The sequence below is a fragment of the Mus pahari genome, chromosome 10 (assembly GCF_900095145.1).
Source record: "Mus pahari chromosome 10, PAHARI_EIJ_v1.1, whole genome shotgun sequence".
NCBI lineage: Eukaryota > Metazoa > Chordata > Mammalia > Rodentia > Muridae > Mus > Mus pahari.
Window position 1 is genome coordinate 95,206,617 of NC_034599.1, and position 20,879 is coordinate 95,227,495.

General features: G+C 45.8%; 1 protein-coding gene across 1 annotated transcript in view; it reads right to left on the bottom strand.

Moving 5' to 3' along the window:
- Ephb1 (EPH receptor B1) overlaps positions 1 to 20,879 on the bottom strand; it is a 433,913-nt gene that overhangs the window by 61,849 nt on the left and 351,185 nt on the right. Inside the window, exons 8-10 of the mRNA XM_021208040.2 lie at positions 17,932 to 18,040; positions 17,057 to 17,121; positions 4,641 to 4,763 (exon numbers count right to left, since the gene is read on the bottom strand). Of these exons, the coding sequence (XP_021063699.1) occupies positions 4,641 to 4,763; positions 17,057 to 17,121; positions 17,932 to 18,040 (297 nt within the window). The remainder of the gene's footprint in view (positions 1 to 4,640; positions 4,764 to 17,056; positions 17,122 to 17,931; positions 18,041 to 20,879) is intronic.

Consider the following 20,879-nt stretch of genomic DNA (forward strand, 5'->3'; position numbering starts at 1 on the left):
CCCAACTTGCTTCTTGGTCATTATGTTTGTGCAGGAATAGAAACCCTGACTAAGACAATAGTGGTTACTTTTTATTCCTCTGCTCAACATCCTAAAGAGTTTTAGAAGGTACTTTGAAGTTACTGTGATGTATCTGTCTCATAGTTTGCAAATTCTACTCTATTGACCTCTTCTCAGACAACCAACACTGCCACACCGTGCCTTCTTGGTACTTAATGGTCTTCATTTCTGGGCCCAACCTCCAAGCCAACTGCCCCCACCAACTCCAGTCCCTCAACATCATAGTAGATGCATATGCCACACTGCCTTAGCCTGGATATCTAGTTGTTTCGATGGCATCTCCCATCCCACCCTTTATTCCAGTATCAGCCCTCTCGCGTCCTCTTCCCAGAGCTAGACAAAGCACCAATAGCTTGTCTCTAGGCTTCAGGAGGGTTACTTGCTCTTCCCCTCCCATCATAGTTCACTCTCTGAAGACCATCCTATTGCAAAACCTGTTCAGGATCCCATTTGTCTCTTGGGAGAAAATATCTTTATTACAGTTGTTTCACCTCAAGGCTAGCCTGATTGTCTAGACCAACCTACAACAAAACAAAACAAAACAAAACAAACAAAAACCGTTTTCCAGCAGCAGCAGCACTGTCTCTGTTCTTGCTCCATCTAAGCTGATTTGTCCACCCAGTGGTCACTTGGAGTGTCTCTTCTTTGAGTGCTCCCTGACAGCGAGCCTCTCCTCATACCTACAAGACTACATCCTCCCTATGGTGTCCCCAACCCCATCACACAACCTCTTTTTCCCTTTTGTGGAGTGTGGTGCTGTGTTTTGGGCTAGAAAATCATCTTCATCACAGGGATGGCTAAGCATTGAGTCAATTTCCCAGCATCTACTACAGTTGCGGGTTTCATTGATGAAGGGTTTGGTTTTGTTTTGTTTCTTTGTTTTTTTCTGAACACTAAAACAGCCTCTCTTCTCTGGTTCTCTATTTGGTAGGCAAAGGCTTCAGAACCCTCTATTTAAAATAACCCCACACAGGCTGTGGGGTCAGCATTCCTTGTACACTCCAAGATGTAGGGTGGCATGTGTCTGACTACCAGCTCTCTCAAAAAACCCAAGCAGCCAAGAGAAGGAAATGCTCATGGCTAACAGTGTTTGCTAATCCCATGGTATAAATATACCCATTATGGGGAGTACCAACAGAACTGCATATGGGACCGGGACGAGGTATCCAACGTTGGCTCCTGCGAGCTAGTGCAGGCAGACTCCAGCATGGCTGTGTTGGAACACAGCGCTCATTTTTCTCTGTGAATCACATGTCATTCATTTTCTGTCACTCTCTCTCTCTAAGACAGTGGTTCTCAACCTTCCTAATGCTGCATCCATTTTATATAGTTCCTCATGTTGGGGTGATCCACCAACCATTTTTCTCATTGCTACTTCATTACTGTAAGTTTGCCACTGTTTTTATGAATTGCAATGTCAGTATCTGTGCTTTCCAGTGGTCTTAGGTGACCTCTGTGAAAAGGTTATCTTACCCCAGAAGGGTTGTGACCTAAAGGTTGAGAACCACTGCAATTTTTTCCTGTTTTCAGCTTTGAAAGTAACTTCTTTGGTGAAGTTATTGTGGTTAGAATGTAAACTGCCCCTATAGCTTCATTTACGTGACTGCTTGGTCTCCAGGGAGTGGTGCCATTTTAAGAGTTTGGGGTAAGGGATGGCAGAGGTGGCTTAGTGATTAAAAGAATGTGTTGCTCTTGGAGAGGACCCACATGGTGGTTCATGGGCATCCATAGATCCATTCTAGGAGATCTTATGACCTTCTTCTGTCATCTGTGGACACTAAGCATATCCATAGTGCCCATATGTGCAGGCAAAATTCTCACATGGAAAATAAAACAAATACATTTCCAAGGGGAAATAATGGTTGTGGCACCTTTAAGAGGTGGAGCCTTGCCTGAGGAGTGGGTCTCTAGAGGCCAGCGGTGGGGTTTGCCTGCCATCTGCTTTTTGCATTCTAACCACATGATTAGATTTGGGGTCCTGTTGCCATCCCTCCATGAGATACCAGAAGCCACAAGCCAGAGTAAACCCTTCCCTCCTTAAGATGTGTCTAGTTAAGTATTTGGTGACAAAAAGAAAAAAAAAAATAAGGAATAGAGGAGTCTCCTGATTCCCCAGCACCCCCAGCCCATGGAACTACACAGATCCTGCAAGGAAGGGCCCTGTCTCTTCTCTGTGCCTGCACTATGATGGTATAAAGTACCTGACTGGGAGCGCTGTTCACTTCCGCTAAGTCTGTCAGACTTCAGAGCTGAGGGGCCATTTATCCTTCTTAGGAAATCCACTTCAGTGTATAGAAAGTAGCCATTAAAAGCTTTTTGATGGAAGGAGACAATGAAGAGGGCGAAAGAAGAGAGGGAGGGAGTACTGAAAGGAAGGAAAAAGGGAGGAAGTGAGAAAGGGAGAGGGAGGAGGGACAGGGAGGGAGGGAGGGGAGAGGGAGGAGGAAGGAGGGAGGGAGGAGATGACTGTTTTCCTGTGTGGCTTTTCACTCTCCCCATCCCCAATATTGCAAACCAGTTTTCCTGCTTCCTCTGGGTGGCTAAAAGAAACATTGTCAATTACATTGTGTCATTGTTACTTTTTTCTTCCTTTAGTTTGGCTACCAAGTAATCTCTTGATTAGCACAAGGGAGAGCCAGTCTCAGTGAGGCAGGGTGTGAGGGAAATGAATGTGTTTGTAGAGTGTCTCTTATTAAAAATCACACCGGGTTGTGAATGCCCATGGGGACCAGCCCTGGGATGCTTCTGAATCACAAGGAGATGGGCCTTGGTAGAAAGGGTGGTCAGCAGGGACCAGACAAAATTCTTAAGGCTGTGCTGCTGAGCATCATATAATCTGTTAAGTGCATTCCTCGCAATACCAGGCGAGCCACAGGAAAACCACTGAACCTCCTCTGAGCAGAATGCACATACACGGCAGCACATCACACAAAACACAAATGGAAGGTGAAGGATAGAGTGGGACCATCAATTGTCCCTTTATGGGCATCCGGCAGTTGGTGAGCTCACCCCAAATTGTAGCTCCCTGGCAGGATCATAAAGCGAGAAGGCTCTTTACTCGTCCCTTGACAAAGTCAGGAGGGGTGTTGATGTGTGCTGTCTGGGATGAAATGCAGTCCAGAACACATCACTCTAAGCACATGACATAAATAACAACATTAAAATCACTAGCACCATTACAGAGAGCCATAACAACAATTAATAATGCGGGCAAAAAGAGTGCAGGACAGCAGGCCCGCCTCCTCAACACTCTTTAAGTTTCCTGGAGAAATCAAAGCCTGGAAGAGCAGAGTCCAATTTATCTGGTATGCAACCTTCCAATGCATGATCCTTAAATATGTCAGTGTCTAAAGAGGAAGGGAAAATTATCGACACAGAAGTGAGAGTCGTGGTTCAGTAAAATGCTTAATGACAGTCAGTGGGAAATATGTAGTGACCCTGATGGATTCTAGTCAGCCAGCTGGAACTCCTGGGGGGTCAGTGGGGGTGGCCGCGTGTGGTGAAAGGGAGAGTTCCAGGGCCTTCCACAGTGTAGCCAGAGGAGGGGCAAGGAGGCAGGGCTTAAAGAAGATCCCAGAGCATAGAGATGGTGTCTTAATGGGGTGTACTTCCCAATGTGGCTCCCAATTCCATATGTGGCTTGTTGTCCCCTCAGTGCATTGGGAGAATCTGTGAGTGGAAGGATTATGACATTCCCTCTAAAGATAACAAATGAAGTGGCTGTCTGTAGGACTCAGCTTCAACGTGCTTTGTGGAGTTAAAATGTTATTGGGAGATGTCACTCCATCCATACCTGTCCAGTGACCTGAACCAAGCACTCTGGTGCCAGGAACAATGATGGAGATGGCCTGTGCAAAGGATCACAAGAACTGAAGAAGCCAAGACAAAGACTATAGAGGAAAATGAAGTCTGGAAGGAGACTCAGATCAACGATGTAAAAGGTTACTTACAAAATAATGATGTCTGGGATGTTTGGGGTTTTTTTTATTTTGTTTTGTTGTTTGGGGTTTTGGGGGTTTTTTGTTTTGTTTTGTTTTTGGTTTGTTTGTTTGCATTTTTTTAGTCTCACATTGCGATATCTCACCCACCCTACAGTAATTAGGCTGGGTCTATAGACAGATTGACCACAATCTGTTAAAGAAAGATGAATTTTCAAGATCAGTCTTATGTTGTGATTTCCCGGGGGCCCCTCAGTAGTGGGTTCTAATCTACTCTGGGGATTCTATTCTGATGCCTGGTCTGGATGCAAGTGTATCCATACAGGGGGAGTCACATAGGGGGAAAAGTGTTATCCTAAAGCCATTGAGACATCATCAAAGGGGACACTAGATCAGCTTTTTAAATGGATTCTTTCTATCTTCACGACTACGTATTCTACATCTCTCTCCTTATCTGAGTTTTGTGGTCTGTTTCCAGAGCTACTCCAGAATCTTTGAAAACTAGAGTCAAGGTCCAGTCCGAGCTTTCCCAGGTTAGCTTAGCCACTGTGACCAAGGTCCCCAACGATTCTGAGCAAGAGTGTTAGGAAGACGGTGTGTGGACAACAAGAAGACGGGGACGAGGGGAAGGAAGAGCCATACCTGCTCCGATGACCTCTTCAATTTTCACAAAAGATACATCAATCTCCTTGGCAAACTCCCGGACAGCTTCATTAGGGTCCTCGTAAGTGAATGGGTCAATGTAGATCTTCATCCCTGGGGAGCCTTATTGGATGAGATAAGCAAGTTAACATCCCAGAGAGGATACAGTCACTGCTACCACGGATGTCCCCGGCACCAAGGATATTTCTGGGAGGGACCCTTCTCTTCACCAGGTGGTTGCTCTATCTTTCTTCCCCTGGACCACTTCGGTTCTCTGCCCTCTGCGTCCATATTTTTTCCCTTTTCTCTGCTCTTGACGAAAGGCAGAACAGATTACTTATAAGTGACAGATCGGGACCAGTTCCCGCACCAGGCACTCACAGAAGGCAAAGACACTGATTGATGCCAACCAAATGCATTAGCAGAAAAGTGGTGGTCAAATGGTAGGGTAGATATCAATATTTATCAACTTGACAACTTTCCTGAGTGGAGGCCACTGTTAAGGTTATAACTGACGGCTGTGGTCCATGGCCACAAGAGGGATGAGAATGGCGTTTGGTTTTTTCTTTTTTTAAAAAAGGAAGAAATTGCTATTAGAAAACCCTCAAGACAGAAGTGCCAACACAGTATGCCAAAAAGAGAAAATGTAAGGTGAAAGCTTAGAAAATATTAATACAAGAAAGAACAACGTCTACACAGGAAAAATGGGGTAGAATGAAAGAAAAATGGTAATTGAACCCCCCATGCCTTCAGACACACTGAAGTATGAAAAAACGAATAAAATGGTAGATGAGAAATACATAAAAGAATATAGACCCTGTCACTGATGTATACAGTGCAAGATAGATAGGTGTGCTTAGGGACAAAATAGAGAATCGTCATTGCAGAAAAACTACTTTCAAAAAGTAGAGGACAGGGGACAGAAAAGGCAACCGAAACCCAAGAACAAATGGATTCATTTGAGATGCAATTTTTCAACGTGTTCCATGTGTCATTAAGTGAAGTACAGAAATTGTTTCCATCGTTCTGGGATGGTGAAAGGTGGAGCCTCCAAAAGACCGGCTGTATGGTCTACCGCCACATCCCTGCTGCGGTGTACCTATAAAGGAGTCCGATCGGCAGGGGCAGGCTGGATGGGTCTGTCTCTATGTGGGTGGTGGGAATCCAGGCCGAAGCTGGGCGTTGGATTTTAAAAACCTCATCTCAGTACCTCAGCCACCCTAATTCCCTACTGCCTCTGAGCCTTCCAGCCATGTCCTAGTTCTGTCATCTTCCATCAGAAAAACATCCAGTACCTCTCTGAATGTCTTGATCACCTCCTTCTTCGGGACAGGCCTGAAAATTCTAGCACACAATTCAAAGAAGTAAGAAAAATACACTGAAGAATGGGGGAGGGGTTTCACAGTGGGGGAGTCAAGGGGGGGTTAAGATGGGGGAGGTTAAGTCAAAGAAAGCCAAGTGAGGGAAGAAACATTTTTCCCAAAAGGTAGGTTCTTTTGTTCTTTAGCAATACTGTTCCTGGTATTCCAGGCTACTTACTTGGAAGTAGGCAAACACACCCTAGAAGGCTTCTAGTGGTGGGATTGAGAGGTTAGGGAGATGCTTAGTCAATAAAGTGATTATCCTTGGAAGTGTGAGGACCTGAGATTGATCACTAGCAATTCATGTAAAATGTTGAATGTATGGCATAGACTTGTAACCTCAGTGTTGGGGAGGAAGGGACAGGTAGATTTCTAGGTCTTGCTACCCAGCCAGTCTGGCCTAAAATAGCAAGGTTCCAATGAGAGATCTTATCTCAAAAAAAAAAAAAAATGCAAAATAAGATAAAAAAGGGTTGGACGACACGGGAGGAACAACAAATAAGGTTAACCTCAGCCGCCGTCCATCCGAGAAATGTGCACACATGTGCTCATACACTTGACAAACAAACACATATACACACTTTCCATCTCACCACCCTACATACATACATGTACATACATGAAACACTCTACAAACCTCAGGATGACTTTGGCTTTGGAATACTTACACACTAACTAACAAAGCAAAGTGGAGATTCTTCTCTCTGTCTCTGCCTAGACTGTCGACATCATGAAACATTAGCAACAAACTTCCTGCTTGAGAGCCATGCAATTGAGTTTAAAAAAATTGTAAAAACAAAACAATCTCATAATGATGTAAATAAGTGTATGATTTTTGTCTTGGGCCATATTTAGAGTGACTCTCAGCTGAAGGAGGCCCATTGTACATCTGAAACATTTCACTCCTCGGGGGATAGCTGTATGTATGTGCATGAGAGAGAGAGTTCTTTAGTAGCGATGGACTAAAGGCAAAGTAGAGATGGGGTATCACCATGTTCCCACCTACTGTGCAGAACACAGGAAGAGAGCACTGCAATTGGCCAGACTGTGAGCATATGAGATGCCCAGGGCAGCATCTCTCTTAAGCACCAGACATGCTTAGGGTTCCCCTAGAAACTTCCCTAAAGGCCATGTTATAAAAGCAAATGGCGTACCTGGGTATGCCAAGAAGTACATGAAAGAAAAAAGGAAATTAAATAGGGGACAGAAGTTGGAAGGTATTAAGGTATGTGCATGAGCCATTGACTATTGTGGGTTATTACCACTGGCTTCATCTTCACTCTGTGAGCTCTGCTGGGTGACCACAGTTTCAGAGTGGACCCTCCTCAGGAAAGAGTAGCTGAGGTATTTCCATAGTGATTGGCATAGTCAAAATGCCAGTAACATAGTTAAGAGGGAGGCTCTAGGGCCAGAGAAAGCAGTCAGGCAAAGAAATACAGATGCTGATGATGGAGGTCAGACATCACCCATGGGAAGATGAAGGAGACAGATAAAACAAACCAGAAACACTCAAGACGGGGAAAAAAAAAAAGAGGTTAAAAGGGACACCAGGGTAGTGTCAATAAGCTGTGACTTTCCCTCCTAGTTCTGTACATCCCCTGGTGCTGATATCTGTAGATGACATTAGAACCCCAAAATCGTTTATTAATCCTGCATGATACAGCAAGTTCAGACTTATCTCTTATAACAGCTTCTCCACCCATACGAGAAATGTGACTTTCCTTTCAGCTTGCCTGTGAGAATAAAGACCCTATGACAAGTGGCAGGCCCAGCGCAGTGCCCCATGTACTGTGAAGACTCCCCGACTAATAGACTCATTACTGTTATCAACAATTTTTTTTCTTGGATGTGTTTAGGGAGGTGAAAAAGAAAGGGAGGCACAGTGGGCAGTGGGGGAACATAAGCCACTTAGGGTTATATTAGTTCCTTTCAAAATAACTACCTTGTTATTTTAGATCAAGGGTTTTTAAAGATGTATGCTAAGCTGTCCTGAAGGAGTTCTTCCATGGAAACTAATTAAACAATCTAGAATGGGCTGTAATGAATGGCTTGCAAGTAAAGACGTATATGAGGATGAATGGGGAAGGATTCTGAGCTAATGAGCTTTACAGATACTGGCCCCAGCCAGTTTGGGGAAGAAGCTATTCCCAGAAGGGAGAAGGCTCATCTCTTGACAGAGCCTCTACTCTTTAGGCCAGAAATGTGCCACAAAGTGCACTCAGCTGGGAAAATGTCTGCCCTGTGACGATGCATGCTCTTGACTTCCCAAGAGAGGTCTGAGTAATTGAGAAGTGCGAATTCATGTGTGCATGCATTTGCACACGTGCGAACATACGTGTAACACCACAGCTTCTGTGCTGTGTCTGATCGCTTTGGCTGTCACTGGGGCATTTCCCAGGAGCCAAGAAAGCTGCTAAAGCCCGGGACTGTGATCTGTTGAACTGTCTAGACAAGATGAATGTCCTAAATCCTGCATCTACTGCATCCATCAGAATCACTCCCCGTTTTGCTTGACACTGAGTAAAAGAACTGTTATATGGAGAAAGGAAACTGGGAAAGCTCAAAGTCTGAGAAATGGCTCAAACTCAGCCTTTCCTCCAGCCACAGCCTGTTAAGCATCCAGTAAGGCAGGAGCGAAAGATGTCCCTGACCCAGGTCCTCCCACTGCAGGCAGGGGTCTATGTGTTCTAAATTAACAGAGTGATTTGGCTAAGCACATGAATACAATGGATCCCCCTTGCAAACACCTCCTCGTATGATGACAGATCTCCCCAGACCATGCTCCCAAGCTCTAGCCAGCCTCTCTCAAATCCCAGAAGATGAGGAAGGGAAAAAAAAAATTGCCTTTTGCAAGGCGGAACAGGTCATTTGTCTTTCGGCTCATTTTGTGTTTCTGCATAAATCCCGCCTCAGCCTGTTCCTGCTCCCACTTGCCAGTGAGCAGTTTTTAATTATCAGGAAAATGGTATTTAGTGCAATGAATCACCAGACAGTGAAACAGGGAATCAAGTCAGCAACAGAGGCAGGCACAGCCAGCCAACCCCTGGGAGATGGGGCTCAGAAGATGTTCTCTGCTTGTGAAAGTTGGGAAATATTTTTAGAGGTGATGATGGCAATATTAGATTAATAGACCCTCATAATATATGGGATTTTATAGTGACTGGTGTGGCCTTCACACCATTGTTATTAACAGGAATACTTTTAAAGTGTTAGCTATGTTTGAGTTTCCGTTTTTCATAGGTTCCATATCTTTGGCATAAAAGGAGCATGTGTGGACTTAAACGTCTCATTGTTAGTGCTTTATTAGTAAGCACACCCCTAGATTTCTCATCCCCTAGTTCACAAATCTCCAATAAAGATCTAATTTGTAAACATGTTCATGGGGAGCATGGCTTCACTGCTGTCTGGTGCCTTCTCGTGTGACACCAAATATTTCTGGGAGCTGAAGACATACTTTCCTACTGTCAGAGGCTCTGTACCAGAAGATCAACCAGAAGTGGCTGAAGTGAGCTCTGGGGATACTAGAAGTCTTACGTAGGGGTATTTGAAAGGTTATGGAGACATTTACAAGTGCTAGGAGCGCAGGGCAAAACAGGGGGCTCATGGTTGTAAATAGCAGGTGACATGAGGAGACTAAGAACTGGGGGAGACACCCCCTGCCCTTGTCTAGGCACAGTGCGAATTCTGAGGTTTTTTTTTTTCCTTTTTTTTTCCTTAGATATTTTCTTCATTTACATTTCAATTACTATCCCGAAAGTCCCCTATACCGTCCCACAACCCTGTTCTCAAACCCACCCACTCCTGGTTCCTGGCCCTGACATTCCCCTGTACTGGGGCATATGATCTTCACAAGACCAAGGGCCTCTCCTCCCATTAATGGCTGACTGGGCCATCCTCTGCTACATATGCAACTAGAGACCCAGCTCTGGGTGGTACTGGTTAGTTCATGTTGTTATTCCTCCTATAGGGTTGCAGACCCCTTCAGCTCCTTGGGTACTTTCTCTAGCTCCTTCATTAGGGGCCCTGTGTTCCATCCAATAGATGAGTTTAGAACTAATAGCAGTAGCAAGCACATTTGCAGGCCACTTGTGACAACTGATATAGAACTTCAGAGGTTCCAGCAAAAGCCAGCTGGCCTCTAACTGGGAGAGGACTGCTAGAATCCCACAGGGTGCCGGGTGTGGTGGCGCACGCCTTTAATCCCAGCACTCAGGAGGCAGGGGCAGGCGGATTTCTGAGTTCGAGGCCAGCCTGGTCTACAAAGTGAGTTCCAGGACAGCCAGGGCTATACAGAGAAACCCTGTCTTGAAAAACCAAAAAAAAAAAACAAAAACAAAACCAAAACCAAAACAAAACAAAACAAAAAAACGAATCCCACAGGGTAGTGTCAGAGAATGAGGGGACTCGGTTGTTTTCAATCATTAATATACTTGTGTCCCAGCAGGCTTTAATGGTGTCTTAAGGAAATGGGGAAGTTTGCCTGCTTGTACCTCATTCTGGATCCAAGAGACTCATCCAACTTCACCCAGGCGTGAGAGCATGAAAGCAGAGATACTTAGAAACATGTGCAGCTCTTGAGGGACCATCTCTGATACTGTGCCTTGGAACTCTGAGCATCCTTCCCTTTGCTCAACACGGCTAGACATCCAACCGGCACTGTGGGATCTATGGAAAAGCCACGCTCTCGGGGCTCTTCACGTGACTGAGAAGTGGAGGAGGACATGGAGAAGAACAAAGCTGAGCAGTGAGGAAGCAGTCCGTACTCGGGGAGTGGACTGTGAACATGACAGAGACAGGAGGAGGCAGAAGGTCAGGGATGCCACTCTTCAAGGTCAGACTCCTAGAAGCTGCATAACTGGATTAAATGGAAGGGCAACAGGACGTTACTACAAAGGAGAAGTTTGGAATGCTTAGAGGGAGGTGTGGCACTGGGTGTGGAGGAATCAGGGAGGCCACCTTGAAACAGAGGCAGCGATGTTGACAGACAAACCCTGGGGTCCCCATGAGAACATTCTGTGAGAAGTGCCATGGGCACACAGAGCTGACCACTGTGGAGGGGGACACTGCGGGCAGGGCACTGGGGAGCTCATTTTGCTAAGGGAGGGACTGTAGGCTGGAAAAATGATGTGAAGTGGTCTCAGTAATTACTTAAGGTGGAAGATGGCAGTGTTTGTGCAACCAATGTGCTGCACAGTGAACAACAGAAGTGGCAATAGCCTAAGACTCCTGGGAAACTGCCTAACACATCCATGCCTTGTGGGTACCAATGACCAGGACAGAGTTCTCTCGGGCAAGGATGGCTGGTGCTGGACTGCCAAAGTCCTATTGGGAAGCCAAGGGCCATGGCTAATGATCTTGGAACTGTTGCAGTTAACAGTTGCAGAGATTCTGGCTAGGAGCCAACAGCATACACATGGGTGACTTTAGATCGTTCGATTTATTTGACATTTAATAAACGCTGACTGTAAACTCAGCCTCCTTTTGTACCAAGGAGCCTCTCCTTGTCTGCCTGCAGGCCTTCTTATGCATGAGCCACTCTTAATACCCTAGTAAGTCTCTCTTCCAGGGTCCTCCTGTCCTGAATACTGGGTCTCAGGTGATCCTCGGTGGAATGGGTGGGTAGTATCTTTGACATTCAGAATCAACCACCCTGAATGCAGCAATTTAGACATACTTCTGAGTGGAACTTCATTCCATCTCTCATCTGGAGCCGGAATCTAATTTACTTTTCTAGCATCCATTGCTACAAGTTCTCAAGCCCTAGCTTCATGATAGAGGAACCTCTTGATGGACAGCTTCTGTGAATCTGGCAACATACTGTCACTGAAACACTAGCCACACTCAACCAGGCAGGCTGCTCTCCTCTGCACAGGTGCTTTGTGGAGTGTGTCCTTGAACCAGGTCTCTAGGAAGGAGCTCATGAATCTGAGTAGGTTCTTACCAGCACAGAGAGCAGAGTTGATATAAACGTTTAATACAGCAAGTGTTTAAAATGTGTGTTATTAGCATTCTTCATCAGTAGTGCCACTGAGAGTAAGCATGTGATCAGCTAGTTATTTTTTTTTTCACACAAATAAATAGTAAGTGGGATGTCTTCCTATTTGTACTGCTTCCGTTTTGTTTCAACCTAAACACTAGGTTCCAGATTTATCCCGCTAACATTTTGTCTTGCAGATTTCAAATTAGCATTCAAAGCTGTTGGGTAGCTCTGAATTTTGATTCTGTCTTTTATGGTGTTAGTTCTGCTTCCCAACTGTTACCTACAAACTCGATCAGCAACCCCACGCTTGTGTCTGACTCGTGAAGTTTAAAAAGCAATCAAACAGTCACCAGATTGAATAGGACAAGTACTGGAATAATGCTGGGGACCTCTCTCCTAAGGGAATGACAGTCACTAACTCACTTTCTCTCATATGAAGACAGTCTGTATCTAGTTAACAATGCCTTCCATTAGGAGGCCATAAGATATTTTTGCCAAAATAAACATTCACCACCCATAATTCTTGAGTTTACTAAATATATGGTCTAATTAAAAGAGACAAGGTCCCATAATTATTTTCTTAATCACTTCTTTTCTGTTCCTAATGATGACAGAATTCAACTTTCTATTCCCAGACCCACATGTGTCACAGTGCCTCTGGGCATCTCTCAGGGCCTGAACTCTGCCCTCTCCCTGCCCCTTGCTTTGTCAGAAGATTGGGGCGGTTTCCACTCGCAAGTGTTATGGTTGGTTTTAATGTCTACCTGCCACATAGCAGAATCACCTGACTAAGGAGCCTCCCTTGGAAAGCACCCCGGCTTTTTTGATTGATGTGTGGATGGGTGTTACCTTTTGGTATCAGTGCAGATTTAAAAAGGGTGTGGCAGAGAAAACTTATCTCACCTGCCTTTTGCTTGCCTGGCTTCCCTCTGGCCATTGAGTTCAACTGTCCCATTGCTGCTGCTGATTCCTAAGGTATGTTAGGATCAATGTGCCCAGGTTTTCTTTGGGGACTAGGGACCAGCACTTCTCCAGGAAACTTCAGAGCTTCTGGTGCCAGATTGAGACGGCTGAGTGTTCCAGCCTCAAGGACAGAGCAGTTACCAGGTCCTCAGCTTCCAGGTATGATTCCGTTGTCTGTCTGTCTGCCTGTCTGCCTGTCTGTGTGATAGTGAGTGTGTGTCTCTCTGTGTATGTGTATGTTTGCCTGTATCTCTGTATATGTGTGTGCATGTTCGTGAGTGAGTGTGTGTGTGTGTGTGTCTGCCTGTGTGTGATTCTTCATCCCATTGGTTCTGCTATTCTGGAGAACCCTGACAAATACAGGTCCATACCTCATTTATGCTTTTTCAAAACATGAAAGCAGAGACTCTAATTTATATCTTCTACTTGAGGTAGTTTTCTTAGGACTGATATCCTAAAGCCCTTAATCCATTCACAAGCCCCAATCTCCCTTTATCTCCATCCTCTTGGCTCTCCCGCAGTTTGGAAATTAGGAATGACCTAAGTTCCCTGGACACCTGTTTGTATTTCCTAAAATGCAAATTATTCCCCTCTGTGCATAACTATTCTTTTTCGTCTACCTCCTGACACCTACGTCCTGACGTTGGATTCCTAAGCCGCCCTGCTTCACCTGGATCAACCTGCCCTTCATCTGTAATCAGCCAACGGTTTACGAGAACTGGACCGAGAACCCTGACAACACTGTCTACGCATTCCTGAGTGTGAGAAGCTTATGCCCCTTTCTACCTGCCCTTGACCATGAACCCCGGCTCACTGATCCTTCATCAGACCGACTGACAACGCATGCAGCACATTCTCTTGCCAGACTCTCCTCCAGCAAGTGTCTTTCCACCAATCCAAATTCCCCCTTTACATCTCTGTTCACTAACTTCTGGGGCAGCGGTTCTCAACCTGTGGGTCACAGCCCCTTTGGAGGTCCAATACCAGATATCCTGCATCTCAGATGTTTACATTACAGTTCAAAACAGTAGCAAATTTACAGCTATGAAAAATAATTCTATGGTTGGGAGGTCACCACAACACGTGGCACTGTATGAAAGGGTCGCAGCATCAGGAAGATTGAGAACCACCGATCTAGGGTCAGAGATGAAACAGGAGCTGGTGCCTGAATGCCACAGGATGTTTTGTTTTCAATAACTAAATCTGCCATGCTTTGACTCATTAGGGGAGATGAGACTACTATAAGCGTTTCTTTTCTGTCTCTTTCTGCCTCTACATCACATTAAAAAGGAGGGTCTGGAAGACAAGAGCCACTAACTCCCTTGTAGTGTTTCCTGGAGAAGCCCAGGGAAGGGGTGTCTCCACGCACTGGCGAACAGAGCTGGACACCTGCTGCAGATATTCTGTCAGTTCCAGACCAGGAAGCCCTCAGAACTCCCGAAGCCGTCTACACTCTGTGGAGGGTAATGTGTCTGCATGTTCACAACTGAGCACATTTGAGCCTCCTGACTCTCATTAGAAGGGGACCCAGAGGTGGGAACTCATAAACCACCTATCTGGGCTTGTTGAAGAATTGCATGTGGGATTAGACATAGATCTGCACCCAAGACCAGGCACCCTGAGCCTTTGAGCCTCTGTAATGTGGAAAGAGAATGAGGTCTACAGACAGACTCAGAGGAAGCATAAGCCATGTCTTCAATCCTCAAGCCTTATCACTGAAGAAAGACACCTGTCCTTCCTGGACTAGCAGCTGTCTCCTTGAGTCAAGGTGAGCTACTAGATTAAGGTTTCTTAATCTAGTATATATTAAGACACAGAGGAAACCTTCCATAGCCACCCTCCTACCCTTATCTGTCTGCCCCTCCCTGCCAGCCAGGCCCCTCCTTCACCAGGGCTTTACTGCCCTTGGTGTGCTGGGCTTTCCTCTAGCTGCATGGCCTTTTGATCATGATCTTCCAGTAGCAATGGCTTCATAAATGCACACATGAAACTCAGTGCATGAGTGTGTGTGTGTGTGTGTGTGTGTGTGTGTGTGTGTGTGGTGTTGGGGCTGGGGTTGGGGATGCAGGGGTAAGTGTCAGGGGTTGGATTAAAAGAGACTACTTAGGGACAGGGGAGAGGGACGTTTAGAAATGGCTCACACACGTAAAACAGCCTAAGAAATAATCCGAGCTCTACATCCACCTCACCATAATAAATGAAGCTGGAGAACACCAACTCCAGCCATGTTCACTCGTAGTAGCAACAACTCTATGGATGAAGATTTGGTATATATATATATATATATATATATATATATATATATATATATAGCCTAGGTAGGAGAGATGCCTCCCCCTGTGACAATATAAATGATGGAGTCCCCCTTCCCTGACTCCCACATGGGGAGTCATGAACATTTTAGAAACACAACTTGTAGTTCAAGTTGCCTGGCAGAGCCACCCTTCCAAAGAAGGACAGCCAAGTGTCAGTCTGAAGTTAGCCAAAAGAATACTGCCAGTCTACCCAGGATGCCAGGGCATCCTCTGTGCCCCACCTGAGGGTTGGCACACCTTGAGAAAGAGAACTCTTAGCTGAGTTGTCCTGGGGCACTGTTAGAAATCTTGAGACTTCAAAACAAGTTTGCATGTTTTGAACTTGATCATATGTACCTGTGTGGTCCCATGTCTTCTATTGGTCCAATGTGACCATCTATAAATGTTTTATCCAAAAGGTTCAGGAACCAGATCTGAAATGGACACCTAGTGGCTTATCACAGCAAGGAGCTACCTGGAGCAGATGAGGAGGCAATGCCAGAAGCCCAAGATTGACGAGGGAAGCCGAGCATGGGGGATTTGAGGCAATTCTGAGGCACAAAGGGAATACACATCACCCAAAAGTCAGACACCAAAGTCTGACTTCAAGAGCTGGCCCTGGGGAGTCCTGATGTCATAGTGGGGGGGGGGCTGCTCCTTGCAATGCCTACCCTGTGTACATCCTGACTGCCAAAGGTTTGATTTTATATAAACCTTCAGGTGGATCTTAATCTTGGCTAAAAAGGTATATCTACAGTATGACCTTTTTGCAGCCCAAGCTCGCTCGTCCCCTCCACATTAGAGCATGCATTCCTTCACAGCATGAGGGCAGCTGTGCACACTGCACTGCTTTCTGTCTCAGGTGACCTTAGAGAAGGAATGCAGACCAGTCCATGCGAAGTTTAGTCTTGGGAGCCATTGTTACTAACAGAACAAGCCCAGTAGACACGAACCAATGCTTCAGGGTATTCATGTGTGTGGTATCTGCTCACTGCTGAGTGTTCAGGACAAAAATGGCTTAGGACATAAGAGGCAGATTGCGGTGTGGTGTGGCTTACAGGGGTCAGCCCAGGGTGCTGGGACAGATTTCTTGGGCCATGTGAGGAATTCAAGAAGAGTCATTTAGAAACAGTGTCTTTTGTAAGGCTCTAAGTACCAGCTTCTAGAAGCAGGGAGGTGACAAAACCTATCCCCTCCTGGGAACTGTTTTAGACTGCGGTGCTGGATTCCTTCAGAGGAAAGAGCCATAATTCTGACATAGAATTATATGTATTTTGGTGAAGGAAATTTGATATACAAAAATATTTATACCTATGCTTAAAAGAGGCAGGGTTAAGATAATGAGTGAGAAAACTTTTCAAGGTACTGTTTGAAAGAAACCGCTTGGGAGACAGCCCAGCACTTCAGCCTTCTGGGCTCTGTTATCTCCTTAATTCCCTGCATTCGTGTTCTATAGCTTATCTGTGAATTTGGTTAACACATTCCCCAGCCGCTCAATTGGATAAGATAAGGCAGAAGATGTTAATAGAGAACCCTTCCATCTTTCCCCACTGAGAGCGATTTCAGGATTCATTGACTTGCTAAACCCTGTCTTCCCCTGTCTCAAATATGGCTTATCAGGGCAGAAGGTAATCTTCCACCAGGGGTCCAGTGGCTGCCCACAAAGGGCGTGCAGTGGACAGCCTGTGGTCTCCGGGGACTTGCAGAGAGAGGGACCACTTGGGTACCGAGGACTTGTCAGGCATTTGCTGTTCTGTTTGACCCTCACTATCTGGTTCTAAGGACCCAGGTCAGAGCCTGGGTGTGTTTTCTACTCACCCCGGCCTGTGCTGTAATGTTGAAGCTTATCACTGTACACAGCCTCTTTGCTGTAAGCTCGTTTCCTGCAGACACAGAAAAGAGGGGCTTTCTTAGCAGGGTCATATCGAGGGTTCATGCCCAGACATAGAACTCACCCTGGGTGTCTCCTGGCACTGTGAACTGGAAGACCCCGCCCACTTGAAGATTTCATCTCTACCTTGCCTTATACTCTGCTTGACCGACACACATTCCCTTGGGCAGAGGATTCAACTCTCAAATCAAGGACTCACAGGTACCAGGAAAGGCTGTGGGCATCTGGCAAGAGGGCAGTGGTGATGAGGACCCCCCCCATCCGGAGCAGTGAACGGCAGAACTGCTCAGTGGAAACCAGCAACAGGGCTTTGCCGGCGATATCTGGGCTAACCACCCAAGGTAGCTGCAAACAGTATTAAAAATTCACAAGGCCTTCAGGCCAGTCGGTGTGCAGAGCTCAGCTTCCCCTGCTTCTTCCTTGCCCCCTCTTCTGCCCGCCTGCCTTTTGCCCGCTGCCCAGGGCCTGAGCTCTCTAAGCAGAAGACTGCCTGTGCACAGCTGAGATGCTCCAGTGGGTCAAATGCAATTTTGTAACTGTCACTCTGGAAAGTCCTTGTGCATGAGGGGCTAAAAGTCCTGGCTGAAATGAGGATGGCGGACGGATGCTGTTTACTTATTGTCTTGCCCATTCCCATAGCCAGGTTTTATCCTAGGCACAGAGAAAAATCAATAATCTTGGGATTTCTACGTTACTGGCTGCAGGACTTGTCCAGGTTGCCCAGTTTGGGAAGGGCCAGCGTGGGATAATGGTGCGTGGAGAGGGGCTTCCTGGGCTCAGGGAGAGCAGAGTAGGGACCTACCTGCTGCAGACAATAGAGATGGCCACCAGAGAGACAACAAATACGACTCCAGCTGCTGCAGAGCCAGCAATCAGGGGTAGCTGCTCTCTCAGCTCCGACTTGTAATCATCTAGGTAAGAAAGAAGAGCATTAGACTCCTCCCACGTGCCCCATGCACATTGCTGGACTCGATGCACAGCACCCAGGACACCAGATATATGCATACGTGTGGACCCCAGCTTCCAATGCTTCAGAGTGGGCAACAGTTACAGAAACAAAACATCAGGCACAATTCTGGGAGCTCATGGATGGTGACTATTGTCTCCCAGGAGACGGGGACTCCAAACCTCCACCGCCCTGGCTCTGAAGGTTTCCCCAAGAGTAAGTCCGATGGAGGGGAAATGAAAGCTGTTGCTGAAACAGCTTAAGCTGTTGAAATGCAGCTTGTCAACAGACTCATTGAGCAGATTTTTTGCAGTTTATCTGTAGTCAGCCAGCTCTGCAGCAGGAGCTGTGGAGGATGAAGAGATGCCAGAGAAATCGCCAAGCTTTCTGAGATCCCACTTGACAAGTAAAGGACAGAGGTTTGTGCCAAGTGCTAAAACCACGCTGCATTATGGGTGGGGTGGAACACCCAAGGGTCACAGAGGTGGACAGAGATGCCGTCGTCTCTGGTGTTGCTGGTGTACCATTTGTGATCTTGGAGGAATTATTTCACCCCTATGATTCTCAGCCCTCTTGAATGTTGGTAAAAGGTCAAACCATGCGAATCTCTCAGTCTTTCACCTACATCACAGATGCACCCAAATTCTCCTTCTCTTTGCTTGAATGCACACCCACCACACAACTCAGCTTGCTTTCCCTTTTGAGGGAGCAGTAGGTTCATCCTTGGATCGTACTAAGAAGCCATTCTCCACAGCCTCATAGCCAGACATACAGAAGGTCAAACTGTCTATATCTTATTATGATTACAGTTCTTAGATGTAGCAAACAAAATCATAACCTGCACTTCAGATAAATAATGAGTGATATTTTGGTAGACACATGCACCAAATATTGTATATGAGGTATTTATCCTTAAACATTATTTATCTGGAATTCAAATTTACCTGGCAACCCCAATGTCACAGATCACCACAATAAGGGTCCCCCTATAAACTGTACCAGGATCTCCTGAGCACAGCTGTTAAGTGCTGCTATCTCTGAACCCCTACTCAAATCTACTGATAAAGATCAGGGTGTCTGTATGTTTCCCCGATATGTCAACAGGCCTTATGCTCCTCAGTATTTGTGAACCATCTTTCATCTCTCTAGGCAAAAGAAAAAGCAAGCAACTTCTAGGGACAAGGCTATTGGCTCTCTCTCTCTCTCTCTCTCTCTCTCTCTCTCTCTCTCTCTCTCTCTCTCTCTCTCTCTCTCTGTGTGTGTGTGTGTGTGTGTGTGTGTGTGTGTGTGTGTGTGAGTTGAGGCCAGAAGACAACTTTGGATATCATTTCTCAGGACCCATTCTCATTTTGGTGTGTGTGTGTGTGTTTGAGTGTGTTGTGTAAGTTTATGGAGGTCAAAGGTCAGCATCTGGCATCCTCCATAGTCATTTCTCCATTTGGTTAAAGTCACAATTCATCACACAAGGTAGAGGTCAATGATCCAGATGGACTGACTGGCTATCAAGCTTTGAGATCTGCCTGTCTTGTCTCCCTAACCTGGGATCACAGACACACACTGCTCTAACGGGCTTATTGCTAGAAATCTGAACTCAGGTCCCCACATATGGACAGAGAAGACATCACTGGCAGTAACCACTTCATCTTTGGAGATAAGATCTCTCCCTGAGACCTAGGACTCACTAATTAGGCTAAATTGGCTAGCTATCCAGCCTCAGGAATCTACCCATCTCTACTTCCCTAGCACTGGGATTCAAACCTGTGCCATCATGACCAACTCTTTTGTTTGTTTGTTTGTTTGTTTTTGTTTAACATAGGTTGTGATGCTGGCCCTTGGCCCTTCATGCTTGTGTAGCAAGCACATCACAACTCAGCAGTCTACTCAGACTACTGTTGCCTCTTAAAAACCCCCAATCTATAGACTATAAAAGGCAACTAAATAGACTTAAGGTGGGAATTTGGTTTTTCTCAGCTGACAATTTTGTTTGTTAATCTTCATGTGTGTATCTGTGTGTGTCCAAGTATGGTTTTTATGCAATGTGAGTGCAGGTACCCGTGGGAATCAGAAAGGGTACTGGATGCCCTGGCACTAGAGTTATAGTGATTGCAAGTTCAGTTCTGAAGTGATTCCTGGGAAAACAGCTTGGGAAGAGCAGTTTTCTTAATGCAGAGCCATCGCTCCAGCTCCACCAGGGAGTGTTGTTTGTTTTTTGTTTGTTTGTTTGTTTTTAAATGTATTTAGAAAGAAAAGTTGGCAGGAAATAAAATGCAGGAAACTACAGTGAAGAGTCTTTGACAAAGTCTTCACAAACCAAGTCTTCACAGAACATAAGAGTCCAAAAGTGAGGATGATGATGATGAGGATGATGATGATGATAGAAAGAGACTAAGTCATTGGTTAACACACCTGGCTAGGTGTAGCCAGGGCTCCACGTGGCCACCACCTGCCCAAGATAGCCACTCCCCTACAAGGATCCCACAGTTCCTCCTGCCTCCATGGCCCTGCCCATGATCAACCTTCCAACTCACTCTCTGCTGCAGACCAGCCTGCAGCTTCTTCCCCAATAAACAAGCTCCGTTGTTAAGATAAATTCTCTCAAATTTGGCCACTTACCAGAACTCTCGTACATCTCCCCTCTCCTGGGCCTGCAAAACTTAACTGCCAAATGTAAAAAGAATGGTCTTCTTGGGGGAAATTCGTTACTTCTTGATTTGTCTAGCCGAATTGCCAAGAGACTAGTGTTCAGAGCATTTGGAGTATGGGGCTTTTAATCCTGTGTACCTCCTGATGCCAAAGTGCCTATA